The sequence below is a fragment of the Vidua macroura genome, chromosome Z, assembly GCF_024509145.1.
Source record: "Vidua macroura isolate BioBank_ID:100142 chromosome Z, ASM2450914v1, whole genome shotgun sequence".
Lineage (NCBI taxonomy): Eukaryota > Metazoa > Chordata > Aves > Passeriformes > Viduidae > Vidua > Vidua macroura.
In genome coordinates this window covers 34,970,882-34,984,591 of record NC_071611.1, presented here as the reverse complement: position 1 = coordinate 34,984,591, position 13,710 = coordinate 34,970,882, and the positions used below count along the sequence as shown (strand labels likewise).

General features: G+C 41.7%; 1 protein-coding gene across 1 annotated transcript; it reads left to right on the top strand.

The window, feature by feature from the left end:
• The first annotated feature begins 446 nt into the window (after positions 1 to 446).
• On the top strand, positions 447 to 11,535 carry ISL1 (ISL LIM homeobox 1). Its single transcript, XM_054003485.1, has 6 exons — positions 447 to 474; positions 1,345 to 1,534; positions 4,556 to 4,815; positions 6,948 to 7,234; positions 8,673 to 8,840; positions 11,112 to 11,535. Exons 1-6 carry the CDS (start codon positions 447 to 449, stop codon positions 11,226 to 11,228), a joined length of 1,050 nt encoding a protein of 349 aa, XP_053859460.1. The 3' UTR covers positions 11,229 to 11,535.
• The last annotated feature ends 2,175 nt before the right edge of the window (positions 11,536 to 13,710 follow it).

The following is a 13,710-nucleotide window of genomic DNA, read 5'->3' as shown; positions in this document are numbered from 1 at the left end:
CGCCGCCAGCGCCCAGTCCGGCACCGCCGCGCCTCCGTGCCTCCGCACCGCTCCCGCACCGCACCGCGCCTCCGCGCCGCTCCTGCGCCGCACCGCCACCGCTCCGCACCGCTCCCGCGCCGTGCCGTGCCGCGCCGCTACGCGTGGACGGACCCCGTCGCGCCCCCGGCGCCGCGCCTCACCGCGCGTCCCCTTCTCTCTCTGCAGCCCTGACAGTGTCTCCCACGCCGGTGGTGTTTTGCACCATTTTCTTTTTTTTTCCCCCTTTTTTTCCGATTTCGAATTTTTTTCTTCTTCTTTTTTTTTTTTTTCCTCTGTTAATACTTCTATTTTTTTATTATTTTTATTATTATTCTTGTTTTTAGCGACAGCTTTCAAACCTACTTTGGGGTCTTAATACGAAACCGTACATCATTTCACTGTGGACATTACACCCTCTTACAGATATGGGAGACATGGGAGACCCACCAAAAAGTAAGGCGGAATCTTTACCGTTGTTGGAATAATGTGCTGTCTATTGTAACCGTCTCAGGCAGACGAACTGCTAAAGTGATGAACTTCATTTGAATGGTAGAGAAGGTGCCTTTGTTACCATGCCTGCATGCTTGCTCTGTCGTAGCCTTATATGTTAACAGCCTGGGGTCCTACTCTCTTTTAAAGTTTGGGGAGCAGACAGAATTTTGATGGGATCTTCAACCACGGAGCCTTAAATTCTTCTCGTGATAGCCTCGGTGAGGCTCTCTGACTATCCAGCACCTAGTCGGTCTACGGGTATTAGCATTAGACTTACAAAAGAGAGCAAGTGACAACCGTAATGATGCTTGTTCTTGCTAGAAGCCTCGAGTCCCTTCTTCTGAGGGAACGGGCTGAGTGGGAAGTGCATCCCACCATGCTTCATCGTTTCCAGTCAGAGCTTCTTAAAATACAAAACGAAACACACAGGTCCTCTCCTCGTAAGGCAGGGCGTTCAAACAAGCCAACAATAAAATAAAAATTAAATAACGTGGGAGTTTGTAGTTTTGATTTCGTGCAAGGTTTTTGAAATAAGGACCTTCACCCCAAAGATTCTTCACATTTGCATTTTAACATATGTTCCGCCTCCTTTCTAAGCGAGGCAAGGTTTTTATGGCACACTACAATTATCATCCAAATGTGCAGTATTCTTTAAAAAAACAACCTCAAAAACCCCAACAAACAACCCCCCCAAATATACAAACAAACAAAAAAAAGCAGAAACTAAATAACACTCCCACAATACGCTTTATAAGGGAATGACATTAAAAGTGTGTTTATCTCTGTAGGAGAGTAAACGGTTAGTCAATCATGTATTTATTTTCATTTCAGAAAAACGTCTGATTTCCCTATGTGTTGGTTGCGGCAATCAAATTCACGATCAGTATATTCTGAGGGTTTCTCCGGATTTGGAATGGCATGCGGCGTGTTTGAAGTGTGCAGAGTGTAATCAGTATTTGGACGAGACCTGTACGTGCTTTGTTAGGGATGGCAAAACCTACTGTAAAAGAGATTATATCAGGTACGCCATTTACGTTGTTTAATTGTTCAGTGAGATTTTATTTTTCTTGTTAACTTTATAAATTTGATGGAGGAATTAAGAGGGGAAACTGTGAGGAAGCGGGTAAAAGATAATTGGTATGTTTTGTACGTGTTTTCCCATGAATAGACCTGCGAGGAAAAAAGTTAATAGTGAAGTTTTTTATTTCTTCTTTTCAAATGCAAATATCTGTATTACTAGAATTAGGTTCGGGACCATGTAGGACCTTTCAGAGGACTTTGGCAATGCATCCTGTGATTCTAACTAAGGGGAGAATAGTAGATAATGAAGAACATTTTCAATACTGTAGATACTACAAGCAACACGGAGCAGATCACTTTCTAAGACAACCTGAGAAATGCATCTGAAATAGATCTCTGTGTTTCTGCAAAGATATAGTGACATTCAAAAGAAAGGCACTTCAAGCATGTATGCCGTAAACATAAATACAAGGGTAGGAAAAAGAAAAAAAAAACCACAAAAAAAACCACCACCACCAAAAAAAAAACCTTAAACTAGGCCTATCAAAAACAAAAACAGAAAAAAAACAAAAAAAACCAAAAACAAAACAAAAAAAAAAAACCACAAAAAAAACCAAAAAAAAAACAAAAAAAAACGAAAAGAAAACAAAAACAAACCCCAAATTTCCTTCGGACTGGAGGATCCTTTTATGGAGACGTTAAAATCTAGACCAAAATGTTTCTTAGCTAAAATAACTGACATTTAATCTTTTTTAAATATTAACCCCTTTGGTGATATCTGACTGACTTTTCTTTCTTATCTTATCTGTACTGATGAATTAGACAGAGCAGATCAAATTGCCCATCATCTGTTCGCGAACAATTGGGTATATTTAGATAATGGAACCGCTTCCTTCCTCACATTAAAATCTGGTAACTGATAAAATGTGAGAGTTGCCAATGCTGACACTATAGAGAAACCAAAGCAGGAATTTCGAGTGTGTTTATTATTTGCGCTCCTGGGTCATGCTGATCCGTTTCAGTGTTGCCTACTGGGTTCGCCAAATCATAAGTTTGTATGACACTGAGGTATGAACAATATTTTTTTTTTTGCAGAAAGTTTTGGAAGCAAAATCACCTAGCCACCTAAGATATCTTCTGATTTCTGTGTAATTCTGAATTGAAATAAAACCCTCGAGTCTTTCCTTCTATAGTGCACTATTTATAAGCAGACCATTCTTTCAAGCCATTGTGAGATTATTCTCCAAGTTCTAAAATGGCGAAAACCAGAGGGTTTTTTTGGTGTTCTTTTTTAAAAAATTTATTTATTTATTTATTCTTTACTTTTATACGTATGCTGAAACCGTTCTCTTAAATGTTGTCCTTTCTCTAAATTCCAATGAAAGGAAAATGTTTGGACCAAAATGTGTTCACTTACCTTCTTACAGAGCTAAGCGGAAGAAATTTGAGCAGGAAAAAAAAAAACTATTTTAAATTATTATGGAATACATTTAATTTGCTACAATTTAAAAAGGAAAAAATACATTACGTTCAAGATGGCTTTGAATTAGACCATGAGCCAATCTCTAAGTGTCAAACCTGTGGGCAACCACCGCAACTTTTGTACCTATGAATGCACCTACTTTACTCTGTTGCTTTTGCTGTGCAGCCGTTTGGGTTTTTTTTCTTCTCAAAACTCTGTAATTCGGATATATGTAGTTCTGAATATAGGATTAGTACACTTCTATAGCCATAAAAGCTACAGAAATATATACTCACATGCATACATTGCAGACTATCTCTAAGGAAGTATACTGGTGAGGAAATTGGTGGGGATAAATATTAGCTAAGTTTTAGGAACAGTTTTCACAGTTCATGTACCAGTACATTTTTCAGTGCATGTACCCGTACATTTGTGGCAAGATGTTAATTTTAATCATACCAAGGACTTCTGGCTAATAAGCACCCCGTGGGAGACGAAAGGGTGTGCAGTATGACACCCGAGTTGGAACATTTTCTTAGGTTTATCTACTGGTGGGTGAACTGTCGTCCTCCCCTCCATGAGAGACAAGGAGCCCGCCACCCACTCCAGAAACTCATAATTTGCTTTGTGGGGCTGTCAGCGAGAGGTTGCTCTCCCATTACTACCGGAGCGCTCGAGCCCCGGCTCAAGGTGGGAGCGTCAGGAGGAGAAGAGACGGGGCAGAGACGCTGAGGTGGAGACAAGCTGCGGACCCAGAGCACCGAAACTGCTTTTTGGTTGGGGGCGGGAGAGAGGAGTTACACTACTATGTATGTGAGCCTGAGGAGGCATGTATGTTATGCTTATATTGCTATATTAAATTAATATGGTGAGAGGAGAGTAGGGGAAGAGACCCTGTGCTGGCAGTTCCCCCTGCTGGGTCCCGGAGGCTAAGTTGATGGCAGTCCGTACACACATCAAGCGGCACAAGTCTTGAGTGGGTTCCGCGCGAAAAGTATCACAATTTGGAGAAGCAGGCAGGTTTGTGCCTCGGATGGCAGCTTCGGCAGTCTCGCCTTTCTCTGGTGTGCCCGGGTAGTCTAGCTCAGACCCAGGCCAGGCTAGGTCAGGTTGAGGAGGCAAGGAGAGAGCAGGGATGGCCCCACTCTTGCAGCAGCCCGAGCGCTGGGGCAAGAGGGAGAGAGGTTGGATATTCTCGGGAAGAAACGGGGTCTTTTTTTGTTTCTTCTTACACCTCTGCCTCCCAACTCCTCTTTCACCCATGTGTTTGTGCCTTTTACGGCACAGGGATCAGGGCACCGACTGAGAGTGAATCTGGCTTATTAATTTCCTCTTCTGGCTTCTGTATTTTCCATACTTTTTAAAGTAGTGAATTGCGTGTGGCGCGTCTAAGTGGGGCCAGGGGCTGCCCACGAGCGGGAGTGAAAACCTCTTTCTTTTTCCCTTTCCTTTCTCCCTTCCTTCCCCCCCCCCCCCCCCTTCCCTGCCCTCCCCCTTCCCCCTCCCGTGCTCTCCCTCCTTCCCTACCTTCTCCTTCTTTCTGGGCTGGGCCCTGCTCAGGTTATACGGCATCAAGTGCGCCAAATGCAGCATCGGCTTCAGCAAGAATGACTTCGTGATGCGCGCCCGCGCCAAGGTGTACCACATCGAATGTTTTCGCTGCGTGGCCTGCAGCCGCCAGCTCATCCCCGGCGATGAATTCGCACTGCGGGAGGACGGCCTCTTCTGCCGGGCGGACCACGACGTGGTGGAGAGGGCCAGCCTGGGCGGCGGGGACCCTCTCAGCCCCCTGCATCCCGCTCGGCCGCTGCAGATGGCAGGTACCGCCCGCACCCAGCGCCGCGGAAACCCGCGGGGTTTGGCGATGCCAGGTCCCACTCCGGGCGGCGGGGAGAGCCCCATGGTCTCAGCAGGTCCCGCGCCTCCGTGGAGAGCCGGGCCTGAGCGTGCGCGCCCGCGGAGAGGCGGCGGCGGAGGCGCGCCTCACGTTCGGGACTGCTGCTGGTCCAGCTGCCGCGAGAAACGCCCGCGTTCCCGGGACGTGTGAGGCGGAACACCTGCGGAGGGGCCGCGCCCCTACCTGCCAGCCTGCCCTCCTCCTGCCCCCACCACGCACCGAGTGCGGGATTTCTCCATGACCCTCCCCGAGCCCGGGGCAGCCCTGAGCCTGAGCTGGAGAGGGACTAGCCGCTGAGGAGAGCAGGTCTGTTTTCAGACCCCTTCGCTGCCTCAGGAGCGAGGGGAGAAGCTGTTCTGAGCGCTGGAGGAAGTAGGGTCTGAAAAGAGATAGACTTCATAACTACAGGCTGGCGCTTAGCCTGTAATTTAAAACTGTCAACAAGCTAATCTTCAGTAATTGCCTTTTAAAGTGACTCTTGCCTTCTTGAAACGTTTTATGTAATTTGATGAGAATTTCATCTCAAAACTCAGCCTTGTAACTTCAGAGTCGCCCCATCTTACAACTTCATTCACACTTCCAGTTCTCGACGGGTACGTCAGACACTCAGAGACCCTTAGCTTTAGGAAGGTACACTTCTCTGAGTCTAACTAGGCTGGACAATACAAGGCTGACCGGCCTTTGTGCTATGCAAGTAACTGTAACTCGGAAAGTTATTTGTAAATACAACTATTCTAAAACGGGTTCATTTCCGTCTTCTGAGCTGCTTTGAGGTGACATATCTATAAATAGGGAGAAATAATCCCGTAACTGGTCAGGGCAGAATTCTAGAGAGACTGTACTCCCTATATCGTGTTTGTGCCATGTCTCCAAAAGGCTTAGTGTGTCGGCAGGTACAATACTGATAAGATTTGAAGCCTTCGTATTGTCGTCATCGCATTTGCTGATGTATTGTTAAAATTAGAAAAGTCAGAACCCGATTGTACAGAAGCAAGCACTTCTAATTGTTAGCTAAACAGTTTTAGGAAAAAAAAAAAAAAAAGATACTGTTTTTATTTTTCCCTCGACTGGGTCAGATTACACATAATAACTACAGCTACGCAACGCACAGAAGAATAGCAGCACCACAGGAACACTTTGAGCTCTTGATGCGATGCCATCCGCAGTTTTGCGTTTCTTGGCAGTTTCTACGAGTTGGTGGGCTTGTTCTCCTTTTAAAAGCACTAGATAGATATTTCTTAATTATTCATCCAAAGTATAAGCAAATGCATCTACCACCTCCACTTTTTAAGATAAATCCCATCTCCCGTGCTTTGAGATACGGAACTCTCACAGTTTTGGGTTGTTTTTTTTTTTGTTTTGGGTTTTTTTGTTTTTGTTTTTGTTTGTTTTTTTTTTGTTTTTTTTTTGGTTGGTTGGGGTTTTTTTTGGTTTTTTTTTTTTTTTTTTTTTTTTTTTTTTTTTTTTTGTTGGGTTTTTTTTTCCCATTGGCATGGTGCAGAGGATTTGGCTTGTTTTGCTCTGGTTTGGAAGCGTCAAACTGCCGGGAGCTGTTGCACGTTATCACGGCTTCTGGCTGAAATGAGCTAGATTCACTATACAAGAAGCAGACCCGAGTTATGATTTATTTAAGAAGTATTCTTTAACTAATTTTCGAGCCAAAATTCTGTTTTGATGATTTGTCGGGAAATAGATACATAAATTCTTCCTGTTCCTTTCCTAGCTCACATACACCTTAGCTAACTTGCCCTCCCCTGTCAAGTTTCATACAGGTTCAAGCTTCTGTCATTAGGGGTTTTAGGGGGGTGGTTTGTTTTTGCAAATTAATTGTCTGTGGAGTCAGAAATGTCAGTCACTCCACCAGTGCATAAAGCAGAGGAGGCTGCAGCAGCTCCGATAGATCTGAGTGCTTGAATGGCCTTTGAAAGATAGTTCATCACCCGCCCCCCTAGTCCGCCACCTTCCCCTGTCCCACCAGCTTAGATTCATAGTCTCTGCAGACTCCCTGCTTCCTACTCATGGGGATCCTGTTCCTCCCTTCCCCTTCCCTTACAGCAGAACCTATCTCTGCCAGACAGCCAGCTCTGCGGCCCCACGTCCACAAGCAGCCCGAGAAGACAACCCGAGTCCGGACTGTTCTTAATGAAAAACAGCTTCACACCTTGAGGACCTGCTACGCTGCCAACCCCAGACCTGACGCCCTCATGAAAGAGCAACTGGTAGAAATGACTGGCCTCAGCCCGAGGGTCATCAGGGTTTGGTTTCAAAACAAGCGATGCAAGGACAAAAAAAGGAGCATTATGATGAAGCAACTTCAGCAGCAGCAACCCAATGACAAAACTGTAAGTGGTTTCAACCGCTCTCTGTGTCTGCCTTAATTCCCAAAGAGAAAAGCTTGGTGTATGTCCGGCCCGGACAGCCGCAGGGCTCGGTTTGATGGTGTTAATTTTTTGCGATCTCCCTGAAAACAAAGAAAACTATACTGCTTAGCCAATACCCGTTAGTTGCTGCTGTCAGTGCTATCGAAACAGACCACAGCGAGGAGCCAATTTAGGCTGCTTAAGCGTACTTGGAATCTGTGGGGCTAAGAATACGCAGTAGCTTAGACTAACTTCTCAGCAGCATGAATTAGACCTGCAGAGCTTATGGGATATAATAAACCCAGTCTCGTCTAATATTTATACTGCAAACGCAAAGGTCTCCTTCAGGAGAAAATGACGCCTTTGACCTCTTTAGTGTTTTTAAACAGGAGTAAATCCAGAAGTAAAAATAGTTAAAAATAAAAAGTAAAAATAAAATAAGAGATGTTTTACTTAGCACTGTATATACTACAAAGTGTGTGCATTTGTCAGTGCACTTACTGCAGAAAAAGACAATGCAAATTTTTTGCAATTACCCTAGTCTTTACAGATTAATTTATATATAGCTATATCTATGTAGAGCTCTTTTCTGCAGATATATGCATGGTTGATATAAACAAGAGGCATGCACTGGGTTTAGCAGAACAAGTTTTCTGTTTCCATTTTAAGCCAAATTTGTTTCTTTTTTATTGTTGTTGTAAGTCCACTTGAAGAAGAGTCTGTTACTCTCCCTGTGTATGTTGACTGACCCGAGAAAGACTATTAATTCATAAGGCTGCCTAATTAAGTGGAATTTAAGGAGTTTCATTTTACCCTGTTGGAATGCAATAAAACACGGTGTTATTAACTCGCCTGAACAATCTATTCGTCGAGGCTTGGAGTTATGTTGTACACTGTGCCTGCACCACAGGGCATACTGAGAGGGCTGGGCTTTTTGTTTTTTTGTTTTTTTGTGTGTTTTTTTTTTTTTTTTTTTTTTTTTTTTTTTTTGAAAGAGAGCGCTAATGACGTACCCCAGGTTTGCTGAGCACTGGATATACGATCCAGTTAAGGTCACGCAAAACAAAACCAGACTGGACGCGAACTATAGAGGGGAGTGGGATTAACCGTTTCTGATTCTGAGACGTCCATTGGCAGTCGAGATACAGAATGCTCATGTTCGAGAGAGCTTGGGGCGGACGGGATATGCCTTGAGACGAATAGGAGGATTAAAGGGAAAGAAAGTAAACTTCCACCGTGATAAATGCAGCGAGTAGAAACAGGCTGACCTAGAGTAAAATAGAGTAAGACATTCACAGCAGATTAACAAAGCAAATACAAGCGACCGTATAGATAAGATAGAAAGCAGTTTATTGACTCAGCGTTTATACACAATAAAGCTAACCAAGCTCATTAACATCTTTTGCTGGGCTGTTTACAGAATATCCAGGGGATGACAGGAACTCCAATGGTGGCTGCTAGTCCGGAAAGACATGACGGCGGTTTGCAGGCGAACCCCGTGGAGGTGCAGAGTTACCAGCCTCCCTGGAAAGTACTGAGTGACTTCGCATTGCAGAGTGACATAGACCAACCTGCTTTTCAGCAACTAGTAAGTGTCGGTTCCCAGCCCGAGCCAGTCGGTACCCGGGTCACAGCAATGGGCGATTCACTCCAGGTGTCAGATGCTCTCAGAGATACCAGCAATCCAGATTAGCTGGGTTTTCCAGAAACTGCAAGGCGTGCACAACTGCATCTGTAAAAGCAAAGAACTGAATTGATTTTCAGAGGTTGGTGCAAAATCGATCTTAGTGTACAGCAAGGATATTTCTTATTTGAGTGTGAGTTTGGATAAGGCCCGACTCAGGTCTGATAACAGCTTACACACTCCTGAAAACTGAAAGCACTTCACCAAAACATTCTTTATATGTCACTTAATTGTACTTGTAATTGTAAAAGCCGTTTCTAGAATTCACCCCTCCCCACTTCAGGCTGATTTTGCCTTTATGTTGTAGGATGAATTTTGAGTACATGATTACAGTGTCAGCCAGGGCCCTTGTTTTGTCAGACAAATATGATCTCTTAATTAAAATTTCAAAGTCTGTGTCTTAAGCATGTACTTCTAGATATAACTTTATGTATCTATATATACACATTATACACATATATAGCTTACATTAAATGTTCTTTGGAAAGGAAATTGCTACTATATATTTAGGTGAAAAATTCAAGCAATATAATAAACTACCTTAAACCAAACCAAAACAGACCTTTTAGAAGAAATTCTGTCCTTAACTCACTTCCTTACGCCTATGTCACTTGGCAGCCCATATGGGACCATATCGCCAACAGCACTTAGACACAAGGCGAATTAAGGAGAGAAGTTCAATCTTAAGTCAGTTTCCTGGCCTAGGTCTGTTAAAACGAGATAGTTAAAATAGTAAATAGTACAGTACATTGTATAGTATTTCAGGGATTCAGAAAAACAGTTAAGAGAAATTAACATGTAAACTTTTTTTTTTTTTATCTGTTGGGCTTCTTTTTTTTTTTATTTTATTTTTTTATTTTTTTTTTTTACCACCAAGTGATGGAAGACAAAGGTTTGTAGTTGAATCTAGCATTGTGTTCAGACTTTTTCAGTTTAGTATCATGCTCTCCTGCAGAAGCCCTTTTCTTTTGCCCAACAACAGTCAGCAGTGTGTTCCCCTCGCTGGCACACTATGCTTGCTCAGGAAACTGTAGCACAGCAGCAGAGCTATTTGCATCCTCTTACATCTAAAGCAACCATTGCTTTTCCTGCTTTAATCAAGCTGTCCATCAGATGGGAGAAAAAATTATCTCTTTTGCTTGCTTTACTTATTGTACCTTAACAAAATATGAGACTTTAAAAATCTTTGATGCAGTGAGGTTTTGTATTAAATAGTTAAAAAAAAAAAGGAAAAAAAAGGCAGGAGGGAAGATGGATAGTCCAAACACACACACATATATAGGTAAATAGACCATTAGGTTGGCAAATTAATATTGATATACATTCAAAATAATATGTGAAAATTAAAAGAGTTAAATTAAAAAATAGTGGAAGGAACAGACAGTTCACTGGCTGTTCAAGACAAGGCTCTAATCTGGAAAGGGCCTTAATCACAGAATTGGCCAGCTAAATAGGTGCCAAATAAATGCTTCTGGATTAACAAAGTTCCACCCTTCAAGTCATGCCTTTTCCCAGCACTACTCCTAAACTAACGGGAGCAGCAGGGCACATTAAGATGGAATAGTGTGACCTTTTTTATCAAACAGACTCTCATTAAGAAGAGATAGCACTAGCCTCGAATCAGGAATGAAAGCGGATGGCTGGTTTCAAATGCCTTCTGCTCCTGGATGCTCCTTCCAGGTTTATTTTGGTATGTGCACAAAAGGGGAAAAAAATTAATCTTTCAGTTTCATGTCAAGAAAACATATGCACTCTTAAATAATTTACTAGAACATCCTATTGGGATTGCCACTCTTGCAAGACAGGGAAGAAGACCTCATTAATAAGTTTGTTTGTTTATTTGCTTGATTTTTTCAGTCTTCTTTTTTCCATTTTTTTAATCTACTTTTTCTTGGTGATTTGGCCGAAGGCCTGAAGAAGGTTCCTGTGAAGTCAATGGGGAAGCTAAACAGAGCAACCAGCAGTGACACAGCCTCCTGTGGAGATATATCAGGCCTATTGGCTGCATGCCTTGTATATTTATTTTAGTATTCTTCTTTGCCTGCTACTTTCCTTTGCGTTTTACAGTTGTAGCAACAGTTCTTTTTCTTATTTTTCTTCTTTTTTTTTTCCCTCTCTCTCTTTTTTTTTCTTTTTTTTTTCTTTTTTTTTCTTTTTTTTTTTTCTTTTTGGCAGGTTAATTTTTCAGAAGGAGGACCTGGTTCCAATTCTACTGGAAGTGAAGTAGCATCAATGTCCTCTCAGCTGCCAGATACACCCAACAGCATGGTAGCCAGTCCTATTGAGGCATGAAGAACATTCATTCAAATATCTGTTGTTGTTGTTTCTGCCCTTACCCTCACCCCTGTTGAAGAGAGTGAGAAAATGAACGTGTTGGGACTTCGAAATTTAGGGGGAAAGAATACTTAACAACCCTGTAATGAACCTAGCAAGGAACTGCTCCATGGGATGAATGGAGTCATATTTGAAAAGACAAGGTAATATGGTAGCAACACTGTGAAGACAATCATGGGATCTTACTAGAAAAAAATACTTAAAAGAACCACAAACCCCGCGCTTTTCAATGATCAGAGGAGTACTGAAAAGACGTTTTCCAAATATAAAGGATTTGTACTCGTGGATCTCAAAAAAAAAAAAAAAAAAATCTTTTCATTTGACTGCACATCTTAGGGAGAAACCAAGGTAGAGGGACTTTCTATCCGGTCCCTCCCATTCCGAATGGTGCTGTTTCTATATTGGGGATAGCCTTGCCAAAAGAAGCTCCAGTAGGTTTTCCATCATCAGGAAAGAGACGATTCAGCCCTGCATTGTTGAAAGATTCCTTGCAGGAAGGTGGAGCTGCATAGGTTTGCAATGTTGTTTTTAGTTGACTCATAACAAGGGGTTTTTCCTGGGTCTCTTCTAGCATGCCTGTAGCGGGGTTTTCATTTTGTTTGGTTGAGATCCACCCTCTATTAAGTGTGATTCAATTAAAAATAGGTTTTTGAATTCCTCTTTAAAGGCGAATTTATAAAAACATTGCAACAAGGTATACCTCTGTTTTGCCACAAAGCGTCTCGGGATTGTGTTTGAAATGTGTCCGCCCAAGAACTTTCCCCTTCCCCAGAGATGTGTATAGTCATCTGTTATAACGACTGTTTTTCTCTCTTTCCTTTCTCTTTATCTCTCACTCTCTAGGAAAAAAAAAAAAAAAAAAAAACAGGAAAAAAACTTAAAAAAAAAAAAATAGGACAAGTAAAAAAAAAAAAATCACTCCTTTTGTTTGCTCTTGCATTGCAAAATTATAAAGTAATTTATTATTTATTATCGAAAGACTTGCCACTTTTCATGTCAGTTGACTATTTTTTTTGTTTGTTGAAGTAAAAAAGAAAAAGAAAAAAAAAAAGAAAAGGTTGTACCGTGGTCTTTGAATTATATGTCTAACTCTCTGTGTTTTTGTCCTTTTTCTTTCCTTAAATATGATGTGAAATAAAAGCGCCATATGTAGAATTATTATATCTTCAGGACTATTTCACTAGATAAGCGTTTGGAATAGAAATAATAATAATAATAATAATAATAATAATAATAATAATAACAATAAATAATGAACAAAGTTCCCTCTTTTAAATATTTACAGGTTAGCAGCTAAAATACCTGAAATAAAATATTGCATGCAAAAGCGGTCGTTAGTGAATAAAAGGAGTGTGATATTTTATTGCAAGTATTAACGACCAGCTTGTAAATTTCCGTTTCAACAACTGTATCAGGGCTAGTTGGATGCCTTAGCTTTCAATCGATAACGTTAAAAAGTCTCTTGTTCCCCTACCCCATCCTTTGCCCTTAAAAGTGATATTACTCTAGGCATGATCAGACATAACGTTAAGACATCTAAAGAACTGAGAGCTCAGGCTTTTGCTGAGTTCTGCTATTTTTAAAAATAATAAAAGAAAGTGCTGTATACCAAAGCCTCGTTGTTGAGATTGTTGAAGTGACCTGTACTTTAAGTATAAGCTCCTGATAAAAGGGATGCTTTTTGCTTAACAAGTTGAGTATGACCATTATTTATCAATGTCTGCTGTCAAAACAATTGAATAATGCTGCAGGAGGAATAGTTGTGGGGATATTTCTGTCGGGGATATTGCTGTGAAATTGCACGAATATGTTCCTTATTTTCTGTCGACTTCCCTCTCTTCACTCCCTCTTTTCTTCCTTTTTTAATTTGCGGGGGAGAGGGTGGTGAAAGCTAGAAATGTGGGCAATTTCTTGGGGAAAAGTAGAAAGAAGTAAATTTTTAAAAAATGGGAAAGGGTTGCTTTTGCTCCAATCTAAGTGCTCCCTAGTGCTCCCGGGCAGCACAAGACAAAGGTTCACTTTAAAACACCCTTAAGGACTGGAACATACAGTCTGACAAAGACAAGTCGGTTTGCATGTCAGTTACTCCAAACCCCAATGTTTTCTTAACATAACCTTCTTTTCCCTCCCTCCTTACCATCTCAGCCCACTCTGAGCAAGCTCAGCTATAGACAAACCATTTCGACAGTACAGAGAACATTAAAAAAATGTTAAAATCTAATACAAGGATTTAAATCATCCTGATTAGAAACTGGATTCATTTTGTATGCTCAAGTGTAATACATTTTTCAGTACTTGATAAATATTTAAATAAATATGAAATATACCTTAAACTGTGTGACCAGTAACCCTTGTGTTTTCATACAGGATCAGAGGATTGGTACGGCGCTTCGGGGGGCGGGAGGGAGAAGGGGTATCATTTCTGTCCGGTGGTCTGACG